The sequence below is a fragment of the Oryx dammah genome, unplaced genomic scaffold, assembly GCF_014754425.2.
Source record: "Oryx dammah isolate SB20612 unplaced genomic scaffold, SCBI_Odam_1.1 HiC_scaffold_22, whole genome shotgun sequence".
Taxonomy (NCBI): Eukaryota; Metazoa; Chordata; class Mammalia; order Artiodactyla; family Bovidae; genus Oryx; species Oryx dammah.
Genome location: NW_024070206.1, coordinates 5,116,215 through 5,135,384, shown reverse-complemented (window position 1 = coordinate 5,135,384; position 19,170 = coordinate 5,116,215). Strand labels below are relative to the sequence as shown.

At 42.3% G+C, this 19,170-nt stretch overlaps 1 protein-coding gene across 1 annotated transcript in view; it reads right to left on the bottom strand.

The window, feature by feature from the left end:
- Positions 1–1,344: 1,344 nt before the first annotated feature.
- ATP8B1 (ATPase phospholipid transporting 8B1) overlaps positions 1,345–19,170 on the bottom strand; it is a 110,695-nt gene continuing 92,869 nt past the window's right edge. The window contains exons 19-28 of the mRNA XM_040264313.1: positions 18,518–18,629; positions 17,285–17,360; positions 15,054–15,186; positions 14,273–14,561; positions 9,601–9,824; positions 8,367–8,450; positions 7,703–7,948; positions 7,245–7,383; positions 5,045–5,175; positions 1,345–3,867 (exon numbers count right to left, since the gene is read on the bottom strand). Coding sequence (XP_040120247.1) covers positions 3,643–3,867; positions 5,045–5,175; positions 7,245–7,383; positions 7,703–7,948; positions 8,367–8,450; positions 9,601–9,824; positions 14,273–14,561; positions 15,054–15,186; positions 17,285–17,360; positions 18,518–18,629 — 1,659 coding nt within the window. The 3' untranslated portion in view covers positions 1,345–3,642. The remainder of the gene's footprint in view (positions 3,868–5,044; positions 5,176–7,244; positions 7,384–7,702; positions 7,949–8,366; positions 8,451–9,600; positions 9,825–14,272; positions 14,562–15,053; positions 15,187–17,284; positions 17,361–18,517; positions 18,630–19,170) is intronic.

Genomic DNA, 19,170 nt, shown 5'->3' with positions numbered 1-19,170 from the left:
GGTTGTTCTTGCTGTTGGTTAGTCACTAAGTCATGTCACATGCTTTTGCAACCCCACAGACTGTAGTCCACCAGGTTCCTCTGTCCGTGGGATTTCCCAGACAAGAATCCGGGAGTGGATTGCCATTTCCTCCTCCAGGGGATCTTTCCGACCCAGGGATGGAACCAGTGCCTCCTGCGTTGGCAGGTGGGTTCTTTACCACTGAGCCACCAGGGAAGCCCCAGATTGTTTCTACCTTTAAAAAAAAGTAAAGATATTACTTACTTTTGGTCGCGCTGGGTCTTCGCTGCCGTGTGCTGGCTTTCTCCAGTCGGGGTGATCGAGCTTCTCGTTGCGGTGGCTCGTCTTGTTGCAGAGCATGGACTCTAGGGCATGTGGGCTCAGCCGTGACACACGGTCTTCGCTGCCCCATGGCATGTGGAATCATCCCGGACCAGGGTTTGAACCTGTGTCTCCTGCATTAGCAGGCAGCTTCTTAACCACTGGACCACCAGGGAAGACCCTGTTTCTACCTTTTTGGCTGTTGTAAATAGTGCTCCTGTGGACATTCAGATGTTTAAGTATTTGAGTACCTGTTTTCAGTGTTTTGGGATATATGTGTATACACACTGCACACACCTAGGAGAATTGCTGGGTCATATGGTAATTCTGTTTAACTTGGGAGGAACTGCCGAACTGTGTTCCAGAGTGGGGTCAGTGTCTTACATTTCCATCTGCAATAGATGGGGGGGGGGTGTTTACAATTTCTCCATATTTTTGTCAACACATGTTATTTTAATAGTCATTCTAGTGGGTGTGAAGTGGAATCTCATTATGATTTCGATGTGTACTTCTCTATCGACTAATGATATTGAGGATGTTTTCATATGCTTATAAGACATTTATAATCTTTGGGAAAATGACTATTCCGGTCAAGAAAATTATTTTTACAGTGTTTATTTTAAGGGCCCCACCCAATCTCTGCTTCTTCCTGCAATGCTTCGTTTTCCTCTGTTTTGTCAGGCCTTTGTGTATTTATAAAGGCACCACAAGTTTTACTGCAGCTCTTACTAGCAGATTCTGACAAGACTTCTAGAAGCTGTCTTAAAATTTTCTTAAGCTTCGTTCACATCATATGAGGGCAGCAACTGTTAAAACATTTAGATTCCATCAGGGTACATTTTGCTATCACGCCGGAGTCTCTTAAGAACCATTTTCTCTCCACCAGTTGTCTTTACTCAACAGTTTCTGGTCCTGAGTGTCAGCAGGAACCTTTAGGTGGTGCTCTCTTGTTAGAAACATTTGTTCTTCACCAGTTTAAATACAGTAGCATATCCTAAGGAAAAGTGGCCTTTTTTTTTTTTAAAGGGACCATCCCCCAGGTCTGCTCAGGTTTTCTCATACCATTTCTATTACAGAGGCTAATAATCTGTCTCCTCCCTGCCGCCCCACTTCCAGTGGGTTGCCCTGATGCAGACAGGAAATTCTGCTCCGGAAGCAGGCTACCTGGTATAGAAGAGCAGAGAGCGGAGTCCTGATGTCCTACCTTACAGAACACCCCAAGAACTAGAACTCTCTCATCACCTGCTACTACTGCTGATACCCCCCCCAACCCCGCCGCCAAAGTCCTCCAAAGAACCTCCTCCTGTGCAAGAGAGACGGGCCATTTCCCTAACGGGGTCCCAGCCTGCCTTCCTGCCCAGGAGCTGACCACCTGTTCTGCAGCCATGTGTCAGACTTGGCCCTCCCAGTCCCTACCTGCTTTCCTGCCCTTCAGCATCCTGATAGTTTCCCTTTGCTTATTTTTCTGCCAGCCCTTCACCCTGTATTTCTGAACTTTGTCTCCCCACTTCCCAGCCCCTGCTTTTGGTCAGGGGTTACTGTTGCTTTTATTTTACCTCCAGAGAGCTGAGGTCACTTGGATGAATTGTCCCCCTTCTCATATCCTAAGACGCACTCTCCCTGGATGCAGTTGTTCTTACCAACTGTTAATCCATACTCTGACTCTGTAGTCAGAGCCTCTTGTCTCAGCCACTTCGCCCCTACACTTAGTACCCCGTCTGCAGCTTACTTCTCACCACAAAGGACCCCTGTGTTCCTGTAGAAACCAGGCAGGCCTAGATTCTCTATCATCTGCCCCACTCTAAAATAAATACTTTAACAGATTGTACTTCCCCCCAATTTTACCAAAGTGTTTATTTTTTAAACAAAAATATACATTAATCTCAGATTTACAGAATATAGAAATAATTTATCCAAAACAATTTGCATTTTAAAATTAATATTGCACCCAGCCATGGAAGTCTTTGACACATTTGCATTGTCGACCTTTCCCACAATTCGCAAAACGGGAGAGAAATCTGAAACTGACAGAATTACACAAGCTAACTTTTCTTTACAAAAAAAAATAATCTTACAATTTTTTATTTACAAGATAAAAGTTGTAAACTTCCAGAAATTCACTTCCTTAGAATAAAGAGCTAAACATTCTTTGCTTATACCTGGACAGTGAACTATTTACACACTGCGATTTCCTCACAAGGAACGCGAATGAATATTGTGAGCATTCGCAACCTAATGGTAAGGAACAGAATTATTGAAGACACTTCTGTGTCTTCACTGGGACACGGGAATGAAAGTGTGAAGCACAAAGGATGGGAAAAACCCCTGGATAAATAACTCTTACCTCTTTGAGGCCAGTTTCCATAATTGCCAAAGTTATCTTCAATTTTAGAAGGATACACTATTAGCCTTAGGAATATGGCTACCAACAGCCGTTTCTCTTAAGTAGAAAAGAATGAGGTCTCTGTTTTATGTCCCTTATAAAACGCTTTACGCAAAGGCAGGCACAAAAGTTTGCTTTTCAAAAGAAAGCTTTGCAGAATATTCTGCAGTTTATCACTGATACCCTCAGTTTTTAAAAGCTTTTTTTAAAAAAAAAACCATAAATATTTAAATGCATCTTTTTAAAAATCGACAACAGACAGTAAACTCACTTGTTCTACAGGAAGTAGCTGAAATAATATACAATAGTAAGAGTAAACGTGCGTAAGGTACTTTTTTAACCTGGTAGTAAACCAAAACAGACTCAGACCTTGTGTTTATGAAATGTGAAGTCATTTTTGTTGATTGAGCTGAATTAAATCCACATGAGAACATGAAATCATGCAGTCCCATTATCAACTCTGAAAAAGACCACTTAGCTTTTAGGAGATGAACATTCATGAGTCTTCCGTCATTACTATCATAAGGTCTTTGTTATAGTAAGGTAGACTCTGGGGAAAAAGGGAGCCTCTGGGAAATTCCTGCCAAAGATCCCAGACAGGAAGAGCTTACTAATTTTATAAAACGATACCATTTGAACTGAAATAGAAGACGTTTTCAAATTCTCTTGTCCTAGATTGAGACGGAGTTAAAAATGTTCACTTTGAATCACAACAAAACATCAGCATCTGAATAATCTGACTTTTCAAAAGGTCTTCTTGGGTTGGACGATTGCCACAGCAAAACCAAGTCGTTTGCTGAATAAGTTCTTGTCTTCAGCATCCTCGTGACAAGTTCCCTTTTTTACAAAAAGTTCCCAGTCTCTCATTAAAAAAAAAAAAGACAACGACGTTTCCTTCGTGTGATTGCTTTCCTACAGGTCACCCGGGAGCCGGTGCCTCAGCTCTCCACGGTGCGCCTGTACTCCGCCGACCCGTCGGCGATGACCCCGTCCAGGGGCGAGCGCTTCTTGCGGATGCTGCGGCCGGAGGAGATGAGGTCGGCGTAGCCGCGCTGGTGCGAGAAGGCGTAGGCCGAGCGCCGCGTGGACACGTCCCGGCGGAACACGTGCTGGCGCCGCTGCCACTGCTCTTCGGCTTTTAGCTGCTTCCGGTGCTTCTGAATCTGCAGAAGCGGGAGAGGCAGGACCAGGTGAGGGAGAGCCGGGAGGCCGAATGGAAACACGGGTCTGTGCCCGCAGAGAGAGCCCCTCAGACTGACTGGGAGCCTGGACCAGGCTTCCCCACACCCGCCTCCCTGAGGGGTGGGCATCTCCAGCTTGGCTTTAGAGAGGAGGAAGCGGAGGCAGAGGTTCCATGAGGCCTGCAAGCTGTCAGAGCTAGAAACAGGGCAGCCAGGACTCCCACTCCTCAGCTGGTGCTCTTTCCAGTTCATTGGGCAGACTGGCCCAGTTTTAGAAAAGACCCTTAGTGTCTCTGGGTGTTTAATGAACTCTGGTCAGTGGGGGAGGGAGATAGAGGACATGAAGGTTCCTTGCCTGCCTGGCAGCTTCTCTCCCCTCCTTTCTGATGAGATGGAGCTTATCAAGGTGCCCTCCTCCTAGTCCTCACAGCTACATTCCTCCTGGGATGTGGACTCCGCCCACAGGGTAGGACCGATTGATTTCCCTTGTTCTCGACTAGTCCACGAATGGGCATGTGCCCTAATTTTGGCTCCGGAGACATGCAGGGAATATGGTGAGCCCTTCCCAAAGTCGCCAGGATCCTAAGGGAAAGCTCCAGGAGAATCGGTCTCTAATCTTTCCTTGGATACTGACATGGCAGGATGCAGTGCCAGGAACTGCTGTGGCCATCTTTCAGAAAGATGAAGCAAACAGTGGAGACAGCAGAGGAGAGAGGGAGAAAGAAGCCCAGCCCGCTGCTCATCACCTGAGTCTGAAGCCTGTTCTGTGAGTGGAGGTGGTATGTTATCACGGAGTCCTTTTGAGCCCTGTCTTCCTGATACTTGCAGCTCAAAGGATCCTGCTATAAGAGGTGACATTTGTCTTTAAATGGAAAAAAAAAAAATCCCAACCTGTATGCAGGGCAAAATACTAATAGTATAATTGCTAAATTGAGAGGGTAGATGTATATACTATTCTTCCTTTTTAATAATAAAAATAAGCAAATAAAAATACCAATCCCAAGGGACTTGTTTGCACGATGGAGTTAAAGAGAAGTAGTCCTAAAAACAGACCAAACTTCCTAAGAGCTGAGAATTTTGCAGGAAAGTTGCTTTGGAGAAAGGCTCTGATTTCTGTGAGAGGCACTCCCGAGTTAGGAGAAGTCTTTTTTTTCTCTACCTTATCGCTTTCTGATGGCCAGATGGTCATTGACAAGAAGCGAATGGCAACAACGGGCAGCAGGCACACAGCAACGGTCAGGATGATGGTCAACCAAATATATGGCTGTCTCAGAGCATTTGAAGCTGTGCCTGGAAAAAGCACAGAGAATGACTCACAATGGTCCTTTCATCCCAGGGAGGGGAGGGCATGGCTAATATTCCACAGTAATGGATTCTCTCTGGTAAACTTTTACAACCAGATTGCCCTCCCCAGAACATCCCATCACCACTCAAGGAATGAACATTTTAAAACCAGACTAAGCAAAGCAGAAATAGGATCATAAATTCTTTGGAACAAGGCAGATGTATATAAGTGAATAAATAAGGAAAAAAGGTACATTTGTTGGCACTGAGTTAATTAGAAATGCAAAAGTAGGCAATTTATACCTTTGGATTTTTTTTTTTTTCAAGAACCTAAAAAAGCACTTTCCTGTATATACCTGTGGCTGATTCACGTTGATGTATGGCAGAAACCAACACAATACTGTAAAGCAATTATCCTTCAATTAAAAATAAATTTTTTTAAAAAGCACTTTCCAATTTATACCTTTGATTTGAATCTCCACATATTAACAGTGGGCGCTACTCTTTGTGGGCAAGCCTTATGCTAGGTGTTTTATACAGATCATGCCATTTACTCATTTCTGAGAGGTGAGTATTGCTGTCTTCACTACATGAAGAAACCAAATAGGGGAGAAGTATTAATTAAAAAATTGGTCCAAAGTAACAGAATTAGCTATGCAACTCCTGAACTAAAATCCATATCCATCCAGCTAGAGCTTGGCTTTTTCCACTGAATTTGGCTTCTAGTTTTTTTATGTCAGAGGAAGTAACAATTAAATTCTGTTAATACAAGCAGGTAGGGGTGTGTGTGTGTGTGTGCGTGTTTGTGCGTGTGCGTGTGTGTGTGTGTAAAACTTAATTTTAAAACTGAGCCAAATTTGTTACAATGTTTCCTGTACTTAATATTGTGTTTATAAAAATAATAGTGTTTATTTTTTAAATGTGGTTTTAACACTGATAAATGTGTATGGGTTTAAAAAACACTCCCTATAGGAATACCCTAAGTAACTGGGTACTAAAATTTTAAAATACAGTCACAGTAAGAACACAGTAAAAAAAAATGAGCTCAATTCCAATAAGAAAAGGGTTGTTACCACGTATGTACTCAGTCGTGTCCAACTTTTTGTGACCCCATGTACTGTAGCAGACTGTTCTGCCCCTGGAATATTCCAGGCAAAAACACTAGAGTGAATTGCCATGCCCTCCTCCAGGGGAACTTGCGGACCCAAGGATTGAACCCACATTTCCTGCATCTCCGGCATGGCGGGTAGATTCTTACCACAGCTACTGCATTTTATAACCAAACAACTGGTCATTTAAAAAAAATTCTTTTACAGGGAAACAAGTTTATGGGCACTTTTTTTTCCATTTTGAATCCAAGCTACACTATCCATAGTAAGTTCATAAATTCTAATTTATGCTATTTATAAATTTTATGATATTAGTTCATTCTAACATTTGTCCATTTGTCTTATTTTCTACAGCTGTAAACTATTGTTTTTCATAAGTTTACTTACTGCTCTCTGTGCATATTTCTGATGATACAATCCACTTTTAAGTTCTAGAATTCCATCATAATTTTCTTTTGCTAATTTGATATTTTTAGGTCTTTGGGTTATTTCCAGTTTTTAAAAGACATGAAGTGTTGTAGTGATACAATCTTTGTATAGATTACCTTTCCAAACTTTGGTGTGTTTCATCTTAGGGTATATTCCTCATGTGGAAATACTAAATCAAAATGTACCCCAAAATTTATTATGTATTTCTAGGTAGTGTTTTAGAAAAATTAAACTATCATACTATCAGCATGTATTATATTGGGAAACGTATCCCTAGTTTCCTAGTAACCTTCCAATATTAGATTTTATGGAAGAAATAAAAAGCACAGTTATAGCTTAAAGTTATTTTAATTTGCTTTCCTCCCATCATGTTACCCTGCTTCCAACCCACTAACCACCATTCAGTCTCTACTCAGGACATTAATTTTTATTCGCAGTAATTCACACTTCGTGTTTTTCCTTACCCTGAAGTCATGTCAGAATCTAAATTAATGACATTTTTTATTTATTTATTTTTGGAATTTAGAAAATACCAACCTGTAAATTGAAATGCAGATGGAAAGAGAACATGTATCCCAGCACTATGAAAGTCAAACATGATGCCAAAATAAAGTGCGATGCTTCCAAAAATTGAAAAAGCATTCACAAAAGTCCAATAAGAAGTATCCAAGCCAATCTGTTGGGAAACCAGAGAAAACAGAGCATTCATTTTGGGGAGTTAGCAAGAAATAAAGGATCTAAGGATTCTGAAAATAGAATTCAGCAATTCAGGCATGATTTGGCTTCTGAACAATCAGAAGCTGCTCTTGGTTCAGGCAAGAAATAGGAAATACGTTTGTTATAAGGGATGAAAATAGCATCCATTCATACTTGGCAGAGCGGCAGAGGCTCAGTTGGAGGGAGAGTGGGAGCCAGGCGGATGTGCCTGCTGGTCTACACAGAGAAGTGGATGCAGTACCAGTAGGTCCGGGACATGGTCAGCTAAAGCCACATACCTGGAAGTTGACTGTTATTATGAGAGCAGAGGCAATCGTGACGGCGAAAGACTGGTAGTCCGAGGGCGCCTCTCCATCCTGCCCCATGGTCTGTGTATAGGCTCCATACGGTATGAAGAAGAGGACAAGCGAGGTTAAAGCCCCGTGCAGCAAGCTGACGAAGAATCTCCTGTAGTTGAATAGCAAGTCTCTCTGTCCCACCACGTATAAGCTGGGGAAGCGGAGGCTCAGTTTGTCACTCACGTCCTTAAGGGGAAAACACGGAGTTGAGTGTGCTGCCTGTCAGGATTGAAGAACTCAGATACGTTCGTTACAACTTCTATCTCACCAAGAATTGCGACTTGTTAAGTTTTAGGAAGGCAGAAACTGAAGATAAATCCTGAATAATGTGTAAGTCATTATCATAGAGACATACTATATTGTTAGGTATCTAACAAGAAAACCTCAGCATCCAAAATGAAGATAACAAACTTGTTAATGGATTCAATCCATGCACAGAAATCTTTTCTTACTATAAACCAGAAGCACAATGGTTGTTGCCTGACAGCAGAACATAATAGGGCTCACTCAGAAAGAAGTGAAAACCAAGAGAAGACATTGAATGTGTGCTTTGATACAGGCGCTCAGTCTGTGCAGAGCATACCTGTCTGCACCGGGATCCTACCTGGTCGAGCAGCCCCATGAGGAGCACGGGCAGGCTGGAGTAGAGCACGTTGTAGAGGGTGATGAACCAGTCTTCGTACGCGGTCTGTGAGGGGATGACAGGGTCTGTGTGTCACCAACCAAGAAACGTTGCCAGGCTAGTCAGCACACATGCACCTGTCCCTCTCAAAGCAGGGACATCCCCAAGGAGAGGACGCCTGCCCCTCCACCCCAGCCAGCTAGGCCCGCAGTAGGCATGAGATTGTTTGGATGGAGTGGGCAGAATCAAAGGGCTTCTCACAATCATCTCCCTCCTCAAATAAGTGGGGAAAAGAATCTGGTCTATTTGAAAAATGCTGGAAAATAAATCCGTGTTCATCCTCTTTTATTAATGAACTAGATTACATCCAACTGGTTCAGAAGTACATATGTACCATTGAAATTTGCTTTTATCTTGCTGGTTCAACATTTCCAGTTAAACATTATCTAAAACATTTTGAATACAAGGAAGAGGCTTCTGAAAGGGATAAGCAAGACTGTGCACACACCAGCCCTCGGGGTGTGGGGGGAGGATGAGGATGGGTAGAGGAAACAGGCTGGCTCAGCACCAACATTGATGCACAGTCCTGCACAGAAGCAGGAAGAAGGCCCAGTCTTGCTCAAGACCTTCTGGCCCAGTTTCTACATCGGCCCTCCTCTTATGCCAGTTGTCTGTGGCATAGCATCAAAGAAGTTTGGACAACCACAGGCACTGGCTTAGGTTCATATTTTACTAATGGTATTTTTCTGCCATATCACCAATTTAACATGTTAGATATGTTCCCACTCCTATTTCAGCAAAAGATAAAAATTTTAAAACCAACAGCAATGGAGACATAATGGGTCTATGATCACCTGAAATTTATATAATCCCTTTAGTTACAATATAATTTTATACTTAAATCTGAAGAGTTTGTTACCACTATTCTTAAAGGTAAGATGACTTAGAAAAAAAACCTAAGATGAAGGCAAAGACACAAAAGTCAACAGGCCAGGAACAAATCCTGCCTTTTTTAAGGCAAAGTAAGTTCAAAGCACCAGAAACATTTTAGAAAATTCATAAACTTAATTGATTTATATCTCAATTATTAAGAGAGACAGCATCAAAACTGTGAACATGGAAGGAAAAAATATAAAAAATTTTTTCAGAAGTAGTTTTATTCATGTAAGAGAAAAGCATTACTCATTTAATAGTGATGATGATGGTGGTATATTACCTGTGCAGAGTACCCATTGAAGAAGGAGTACCAGAAATGAACCAAAGTAAATGCAAAGTTTTTATAGAAGAAGTATCGTAGGAACTTGCACATCCTGATGTAAGACCACCGGCCATGCACCAAGAGCAGCCTCTGCAGGTATCTGAACTGTGCAAAGGAATAGTCACTGGACATGACCGCTTGCATGCCTTCTTGTCCACTTATTCCAACACCGATGTGGGCAGCTATGGAGTGAGGAAGCAGATACTGTGAATCCTAAGCTTATTTTAAAGCAAAACATTGAGATAATAAAACTGTTTCTATGGCAATACACACACAAAAAAACCCTGACATTTATGAAATAATAAATGTGAAAGCTATTGCTCACAATCCTCTACACCCAGCTTCTGAACTCAAAGTCACAGGTACAGGTTGCTACACAGAGCACATGGTTGGGCCTCCATAAATATTTGTGTAAGGATCTCAATGGGTGAGGAATTCCATTTGGATTATCTGCCTAGCTCATAAGCCATCCTTCCCAACCACAGGGTGAGCCCCAGGCACCCATGTATACACTGTGTCTCCCTGCCTCCCTGGCCACAGCTGAGTCTGCCTTGGGCAGATATGTAATCTGTGGTAGTTACTATGATTTGGCTCTCATTCTTCATTCTAAAATTTTACTTTAATCAGAGAGGTGGGAAAGCAAATAAAACCCCTACATTGCTCAGACTCCCTTGCAGCTAGGTCCTCTTCGGTGAATTAGGTTCCACTTGTTTGGCCCCACTTGTGACTTGGAAGCAGAAGTAGATGGGAGCCCAGTATCCCTTCCCTGTTTGGCATTCCTGCAGCAGAGTCCATATAGCCATTCCCCAGCTTCCTGGATGCTGATAAAACAACTGCAAGGGCTTCTCAACTGGACAGCTCTTCGGTGGAGCCTCAACTCTTAAAAACTCCTCTGGCAAGTGACCCAGACTTGGAGACACCACCTGGAACCAACCTTCCTCAGTCCATCCAGAATTTCTATGAGCACCCGTGCCCTGTATTAATCACTTCCTACTTTGAGTACCTATAGGGATTTGTTTCCCTCAGTCTCTCTTGGTGTTTTGGAATTAGGATTTGGGTGTGTTTGTCTGGAATGTTAGCATGTAAATTCTTGAGTTGTGGGATGGATATACTTTCTGAGGCACTGAGAAATAAAGTAATGTAGAAAAAGGATGGTGCTGCTGGGAAAGATTGAGGGCAGGAGAAGAAGGGGACAACAGAGGATGAGATGGCTGGATGGCATCATCAACTCGATGGACATGGATTTGGATGGACTCCAGGAGTTGGTGATGGACAGGGAGGCCTGGTGTGCTGTGGTTCATGGGGTCGCAAAGAGTCAGACGCGACTGAGCAACTGAACTGAACTGAGAGAAAGGATGAGAGAGACAGACTCTGGGGTCTTGGTACTGCTTTTTGGTTCTAGCATTATCCAGAGGCCTGGCTCCTTGAGCAGCACATATTTGTAGCTTTTAAATTAGGTTTCTTTTTCTCTTATGCTAACTTTAATTGTTCTCCAAGACTTGCAATCAAAAATGTTTTAACTTAGATACTATTAAACTTTCAAAGGCTTATTCATGGCCCACTGAGACCTTAGGATGGACAGTCGTTTTAAGGGGAGGAAGGTTTCCAGAATGGATAAAAATAATAGTCCCAGTTTTATCCATCTTTCCAATAGTCATTAAATTATATGTTCCACTTAGAGAATTATGAGTTTGATCTAGATCTTAAAAGTCATGGAAGACAAATAGTGAGATCATTTTGAAAACATGTGTTGGAGAACACAGTCTACTGTTGCTCAGACCCTGAGAAGTGTCTGCCAGTTCAGCAGTTTCCAACTAAAAGAAGCTCCAAAACCCCGGCCCCAGTTGCAGAATACAAGGTCTGACAAATTCGAGACATTAACACAGTGACTTATCCAAAACCTCCGTTTTTTAATAACAGTCTGCAATTCTAAAAAAAAAAAGAAAAAACTGCATTTCAATCAATATTTATGACCTCTTTCTAAACACATAAATAGTTCTTAATGACCAGTCATGGTTGCCAGACTGCTCTTTCCTACCAAACCATGGCCTTACTTTCCGGAACAAGTAACAGGGAAACGTTGCGATTCTTTCAGAGCCAAGGACAAGGAGCCCCTGTGCTAGGCCGAGACATCCCGGCCAGCCTCTGCGGGGCAGGCCAAGGACAGTATGTGAAGTGAACATTGCCACAGTTCACAGGGTGACTCAAGGCACCTAAGCAGATAGACTTTATAAGGCCACACTGCTTGTGTTTTCCTGAAAACTAAATATAGACACCTAGATTTTCCGGAAGTTTCAGATGTGGTTTTAAATGTCTTCCGAGTAGAATGCTTCAGAATTCCCTAACAAACTGATAGTTTCTTCCTGCCTCTTTAATGCCTCTTATTCATTCTCAGGGTTTTGGCCAAGTAAAACACCACCTACCAGCCATCTTCAGGCACAAAGGAGGGAGCGGGCAGCCTCTGAGGGTCCCTGGGTCCTTGCTCAGTTCAGTTCAGTTGCTCAGTCGTGTCCGACTCTTTGCGACCCCATGAATCACAGCACACCAGGCCTCCCTGTCCATCACCAACTTCCGGAGTTCACTCAAACTCACATCCATCGAGTCAGTGATGCCATCCAGCCATCTCATCCTCTGTCATCCCTTCTCCTCCTGCCCCCAATCCCTCCCAGCATCAGAGTCTTTTCCAGTGAGTCAACTCTTTGCATGAGGTGGCCAAACTACTGGAGTTTCAGCTTTAGCACTGGTAGACTGCAATTCCCTCCACTTCTACTGGACTACACCACTAACCATGAAACATATTAGGAAATGGTCAGATTTTTTTAGACACTTAAATTCCACTGCACTTCTTTATAAACAATGATTTCTTTCTGTACCTTGTTCCTGATGCAGGTAAAAGAGATAAGAGTTTTCGCAAAGTTCAAAGAGGTACTTAACAATAACTTGGATTAAGCTACGGACTTCCAAGGAGGCCTGAGATTTTCTGACTTTCATCCCCAAAGGATGCCTCCTACATTATATATAAAAGCATCTACCATATAACACAGCTTAATAAAATGCTTAAAACCACTTAAGAAAAAACAGTCTCTAGGAGATTCATCTATGCTGATTCTCTGTGATCCCTTTTGTTATCAACTAGTGAACCCAGAGGAACAAAAGAGTTTTCAAGTCTCTCACATAATCAGATGGTAAGTCTGTAAGAGGGTCCCCTTTCCCCAGTATCTATAAGTCTTCGTTATAACTGAAGAACTGAAGTAAGTAACTGAGTTACTTTTTTTTGGCAGAGGCATTTATGTTAAGGTACATAATGGAAAAAAACTAGAACTAGCTGCAAAGGAAAGAAACATCTGATTCAGAGCGAGAAATGCCATTCGCATGGCAGGATAAGCATGTGCAAAACAGTGCAGAGAAATTAAACTGGTCGAGGCCACAGACACGCACAAGGTAGGGAAGCAAGAAGACGTACATCACAGAGCCGACTTCTGTTGAGGAAGATAAAGTTGGAATATTCTTAGTATATATCAAGGAGGAGGAGGAAGAGACTCTAAGGAAAGAAGGAGAGGCATGAGTTACAAAACAGGCTGAATTCGAAGTCTAGTCATATACATAATCCATTCAAGCCACCCCGCACTGCAGGGCGTGTGCATACCTGCCAAGGATTGTTCACCTTAATAATACCACAAACCTAGAGGTGACATCAGAGACAATTTTCTTGTTCTCAAATGAGAAAGCTGATGCCTCAGAGTGAACCCAGGGTGACACAGCATGTTGGTGTTAGGATGAAGGCAAGTATTCAGATCTCATTCAGGCATTTTCATTACAAGATACCCCTTACAAGTTCTACAGGGAAACAAAAGGACCAGGATTCAGACATACTGAAGTGGATTTGGTTCCGAATGCTTTAATACCAGCAAAACTGTTTCCACAAGATGGGAGTCAGTCCTTTCATTTGTGGATACCTAGGGTCCTCCAACAGGTAGAAGACCTTGGGAGGCCAGGAGAATGTTGTGGCCACAATGGAACTCTGCTTCAATGCCAAGTATGTTACTCTGAGCTCACACGAGGTCACCCAATGGTGAAGTTCAACAACTTCCTAACAGCAAGAGGAAAGCCCCAGAAAACAATGCTTAGGTGTGGGAGAGTAATATTCCCCAAACAACAGAATTCAACAATTTATGCCAAGCTCAGCAGAGATTTTTGCAAAACTTATTATATAGTAGGGTTTTCAATAAACCCTAAAGAAATACAGGAGGGGAAGCAGCAAGAGAAAACAAAAAACCAAATCCAAACATATGCAATAGAAAGAAACAAGGATAAGGTCACCCACATGAAACTCATCTCCTACTGGATTAGCTAAACAGTTTGTGCGGGTTTTTCCATTAGACGTTACGGAAAAATCTGATCAAGCTTTTTGGCCCGTCGGGCCAACCTGAAACGTGGCGCTGTGTATCGCACAGTCACGCCTGCTGCGTCTCCTCCTAGATGGACCAAGTTTCCTGCGGGCAGGCTCACAGGTGCCGTCGCCACAGGTGAGTGCCTTTGTCAAAGGTCTGCTTTGTGAAGGCCCAAACGACGGGCCCTGCCATTTCCTTTCTGGCGGTTCGGGTGGCCCTGGCCCGTGGGCGAGACTCACTTTTGATCATGTTGACGTCGTTGGCGCCGTCGCCGATGGCCAGCGTGATGGCCTTCTTGTACCGCTTCACCAGGTCCACCACCATGGCCTTCTGCTTGGGGGTGACGCGGCAGCAGATGACCGCGCTGCACTCGCAGGCCAGGTCCACGAAGCTCTGCTGCTGCTGCTCCTTCCTCACCTCGAGCTTCCGCATGCTCTGCGTGCGCAGCCGCCGCTCTTCTTCCGTCCTGGGGAACTTCAGCTTCAGAATCTTACTTCTCTTGGACTTTTTCTCGAGAAGGATTTCATTCTGTGAAATTAAGGAGGGGAAAGGATTACAGTCTGTCTGGGGTTTTAGATCAAGAGTGCCATTCCCAACATTTTAATCATCTGAGGGATATTTCTGGGCCTATGTCATTGATGATATTGTTCTGATTATAAAATATTTACTATAAAATTATAGAAAAATTTAAAATGTACAATGGAGAAAATTAAAATTTTCTGTTAGTTGACAAACTAGGAGTAACCACTGCTACCAGTTTATATCATGTAATAATAATATTACATATAATAGCATGATCATATATGTAGCATATACAGATCATAATATATATATCATATATATTGCATGTATCACTTATTTTATGTGTCATATAATATTAACTCTCAGGCTTAGGAAATTGCCCTTTCATTTATAGGCTAACAGATTTTAACATTGGTAATTACTACAAAACCGTCTAAAATTGGTTCAGGATGACCTGCTTTAGTTTGAGCCAAAGGAAGAGATGCTAATGATACATACCAACCAAGAACCAGTGATTATTAAGGCACGGTTTCCACCAGATGGAAAAAAAGGTTCATACACTTGGGGTACGAATTTTGCGTAGACTCCCCCTCTGTTCCTCTGGTTTTCCATCCTTGTATGAAGAAGAGCACTGGGGGAAAATTTAAGTGTGTATAAGACCATGAACACACCCTTGATTGGGAGATAATTTTGACATATAAACTTTTAAAATTAACAATAAAAACCACATTAGCATAAAAGTTATCATCTTTAATTATACAAGTATACAGTTCAGAGTATTATGTATATTCACATTGCTAACCTCCAGAACTTTTTCATCTTTCAAAATGAAACTCCATACTCATTAAATAACAACTCCCTACTTCCCCTTCCCCCAGCTCCTGGTAACCACCACTTGACTTTCCGTTCCTGTGAATACGACCACCCCAGACAACTCACATAATGGAATCATACAGTACATGCTGTTTTGTAACTGGTTTATTTCAGTCAATAGTGGCTCATTTCACTGTTCTCAGGGTTCATTCATGTTGTAGCATATGTCAAAATGTTCTTCCTTTTTAAAGCTGAATGATATCCTGCATTGCAGGCAGACCCTATACCGTCTGAACCACTAGGGAAGCCCCACTATTCCCCAGTATGCATATACCACATTTTGTTTGTCCATTCATCCAACAGCGAACCCTTGAGTTGCTCCCATCTCTTGGCTATTGCGATCAATGCCACTGTGAACACGGGTGTGCAGATCTCTCTTCAAGTCCCTGCTCTTAATTCGCTGGGATATGTATATAGAAGTGGGACTGCTGGGTCATGATAATTCTATTTTAAAATGCTGTTTTCCACAGTGACTGCACCATTTTATATTCACCAGCAATGCACAAAGTTTCCAATTTTCCATATAGTTATACAAACACTATTTTCTGTATTTTTAAAATAGTAGTCATCCTAAATCAATGTTAGGTGAAACTGTGGTTTTAATTTGCATTTCTTTAGTGATTAGTGATGTTGAGCATTATTTCATATGCTTATTGGCCATTTATATGTCTCTTTGGAGAAATAGTTATTCAAGTCTTTTGCCCATTTTTTAAATCAAGTGACATATAATGTTACTAAGTCTTGATTCCTCTACCACGGAGGCACCATGTTCTGGGTACTTAATTATTTGCCAAAGGGGTCTAAAAGAAGATACAGTTGAAAATGTGTTCACAAGCAACAGAAGGAAGGCAACCTTGATCAGGAGTATAATCTACTGGGCTGAACCCTAGTGTGCTATCAACAGTGACCACTGTTGGGCAGGAAAAAAACCTTATTTCCACATCAAGTTACGTCTGCCTTTGAGTTATTCTCCATGCTTTCTATCAATAAGTTATTGAGAAGACCACCTACAGCTCACTCATGTGATATGAAAGTGAGGCATGGAATCCTGGAGTAAAAGGGACTGTACCAATCTCTTCATGTTAACAAACAAGGAAATTAAGTCTGAGAGATATTGTGATTTGCCTGCAACAAGTTGATTGGAAGAATGCAATAAGGACTCAGGTCTCCTAAGTCTCAGCCAGGATTTTCCGTCTTACACACATAGAGCCTTCAGTCTTCACCTTCAAGAACGGGTTTCTCAGCCTTGGCACTACTGATTCTTTGTTGTATGTGGCTGTTATAGGTACTGTAGGATGTTTCGCAGCACCCGTGGCCACCACCCCACTAGAAGCCAGGAGCACCCCTCCTTCCCCACTGCGCAACCAAAGATGTCTTCAGACATCGCCAGATGTGCCCCAGAGGGCAGAGTCCTCACCTCCCCCACCCCGCTTGAGAACCACTGCACTAGGAAATGCGGTAGCTATTGTTCTTTTTCCACATTAACTTCTCACTTTCAAGCTGGAAAGAAGGAGTGATCAATCACTAAAGGCTAGAAGATAAAAAATATGAAATCTAATTCACAATTAGTGATATCTCAAGCCCACTTCCTTTTTCAGCAGGCGAGTGCTGAGGGCTTGCAAGGAATACAGAAAAACAGCCCCTGAAGGGGCAAAGAAGGCCTCAAACTTCACTACAACAGAAGGTTGAAGAGTGGTGACTTGGAGCTGCCTGTTGTCTCCTGTTTAACTTAAACTTGAGGAAACTGTCACAAGTGACACGTTCTAGCTCCATCTCTCTGAATTTGTGTCTACTGCCCAGTCTTGTTTTTATAAAAATGAGATGTTACATATTCTCACTGCAGCCCCTTTACTCACCTGATATCTTCCCCGTAGCAGATAGTGGTATCTTCAGTAAGAAGTTCACAGGCAAATCCTATATTTTCAGCAGTTTCTACAACAGAAAAAAATGAAGCCAAATGTCATTGCTACTGATGAATTTAATAATGGGCTTCATCTAGTAACAATTTTTTCAATTAATAAAACAACCAGATTCAATCAAATACACTTTTTGATTTTTTTTTTTTTTTTTGGTAGCAATGTCTAGACATCACTAAAGGAAAAAAATCCTTTTCTCTATAATAAGTCTAATAAGCCAAAGTCTGGTCAAGATGTTTTTAATAATGAAATATGCTATAATATCAAATGTGTAAGCTGGTTATTTAATCAAATCAATGTTCATTGAAATACTGAACACATCTAGTTCATGTGGTTTAATCTGGGTCTGAAAGATCCCCTGGAGAAAGGAATGGCAACCCACTCCAGTATTCTCACCTGGAGAATTCCATGGAGAGAGGAGTCTGGTGGGCTACAGTCCAGGGGGTCGCAGAGTCGGACAGGACCGAGTGACTAACACACACAAGGTGGGAAGGGTAACCATTTCCACAAACCCTCACATGTGGCTCCTACTGGACATTTTCTCCCCTTTTCTACCCCCACCACTTGTTTGAGGTCGGGACTTAATTCCTTAGCTTATCAGAGTGTGTAATCCATCAACAATGTCAGGGTAAGACAAATGATCTAGTTTCCCATGGAAGGCTTCTCGAGTAAAAAAAATCAACAGAAACGATAACACAACAATCAACTCCTTGTTGAGCTCTGAATTTAAAAATTAGAATCTTCCCATGGGGATAAAATTACAGTTTTCAAGCAATAAAAGGGAAGAAAACCAAAGCTGCTGTTCAGCATGTTATGCTCTTCTGCTCTCTGCCCAACAGACGGCACGGTGCTGGGAGGGCAGCAGGGCCTGGAGGGCTGGCCCTTTGAGGACAGGAGCCCGTGTCAAGCAGAGAGGGAAGGCTGAAGACAGCCAGCAGGACACGAGCAGGAGCTTGGTTACGAGGAAGAGACTCTGCCGCCGAGGGAGTTTCGGGAAGGAGGCGGCCAGGGCGGGCTGGGGCAACACAGAAGGATTTCTTAGGGAAAGCCTCTCTGCCCCAGAGAAACAGACGGTGCTTGGGCAGGATGCGAAGTCTGAGGAGGACCTTGAGCAGAGGAGATAGGAGCTATGGCTATCTGTGAATTAACAGGCTTCCCTGCAAACTGACTTACCCTTTTTGTCTCCAGTGAGCACCCAGATCTTAATGTCAGCTTTTGCAAGTTTTGAAATGGTTTCTGGGACTCCATCTTGTAGCTTGTCTTCAATAGCTGTCGCTCCTAATAGCTGGAATGTACATTCACAGAAAGGAATTAGCAAATAAGCCAAAAATGTTCTGTATTTGCAGTCGGCCAACCTGTAAAAAGCAGATGAGCTAAATACACCCCAGCTGCTGCGCTACAGGGGCCAGCGGCCAGCATTAACTGGCAAGGCTGTGTTCCACATTCACCAAAAACCAAGCAGCCAAAGTCTTTTTCCTTACAGTAATTCACCAAGACAGAAATGTAAGTACCAATCAAGGACATTAAAAATATATAATTTTGTCGTGTGTATACTACTTTACATGGATACAAACCAATTTCTTTTGCTAAAAGTCAATGCTTACTATCTGTTGAACATTTCCTTTTCATCAAACTCTACAAGCAATAAGTATTAAACTTTGGAAAGTCTCTACAAATGGTGTATTTTTCTTATTTCAAGATATTGCACAACATAAATCATCTCAGTAATTCTCATAGTGTAATAAGAATATGCTGGCTTATTATTATATAAAATGAATTTTAATAAGTTATATAAAAATAATAGAATCAGAATCTCATAGTGTTTT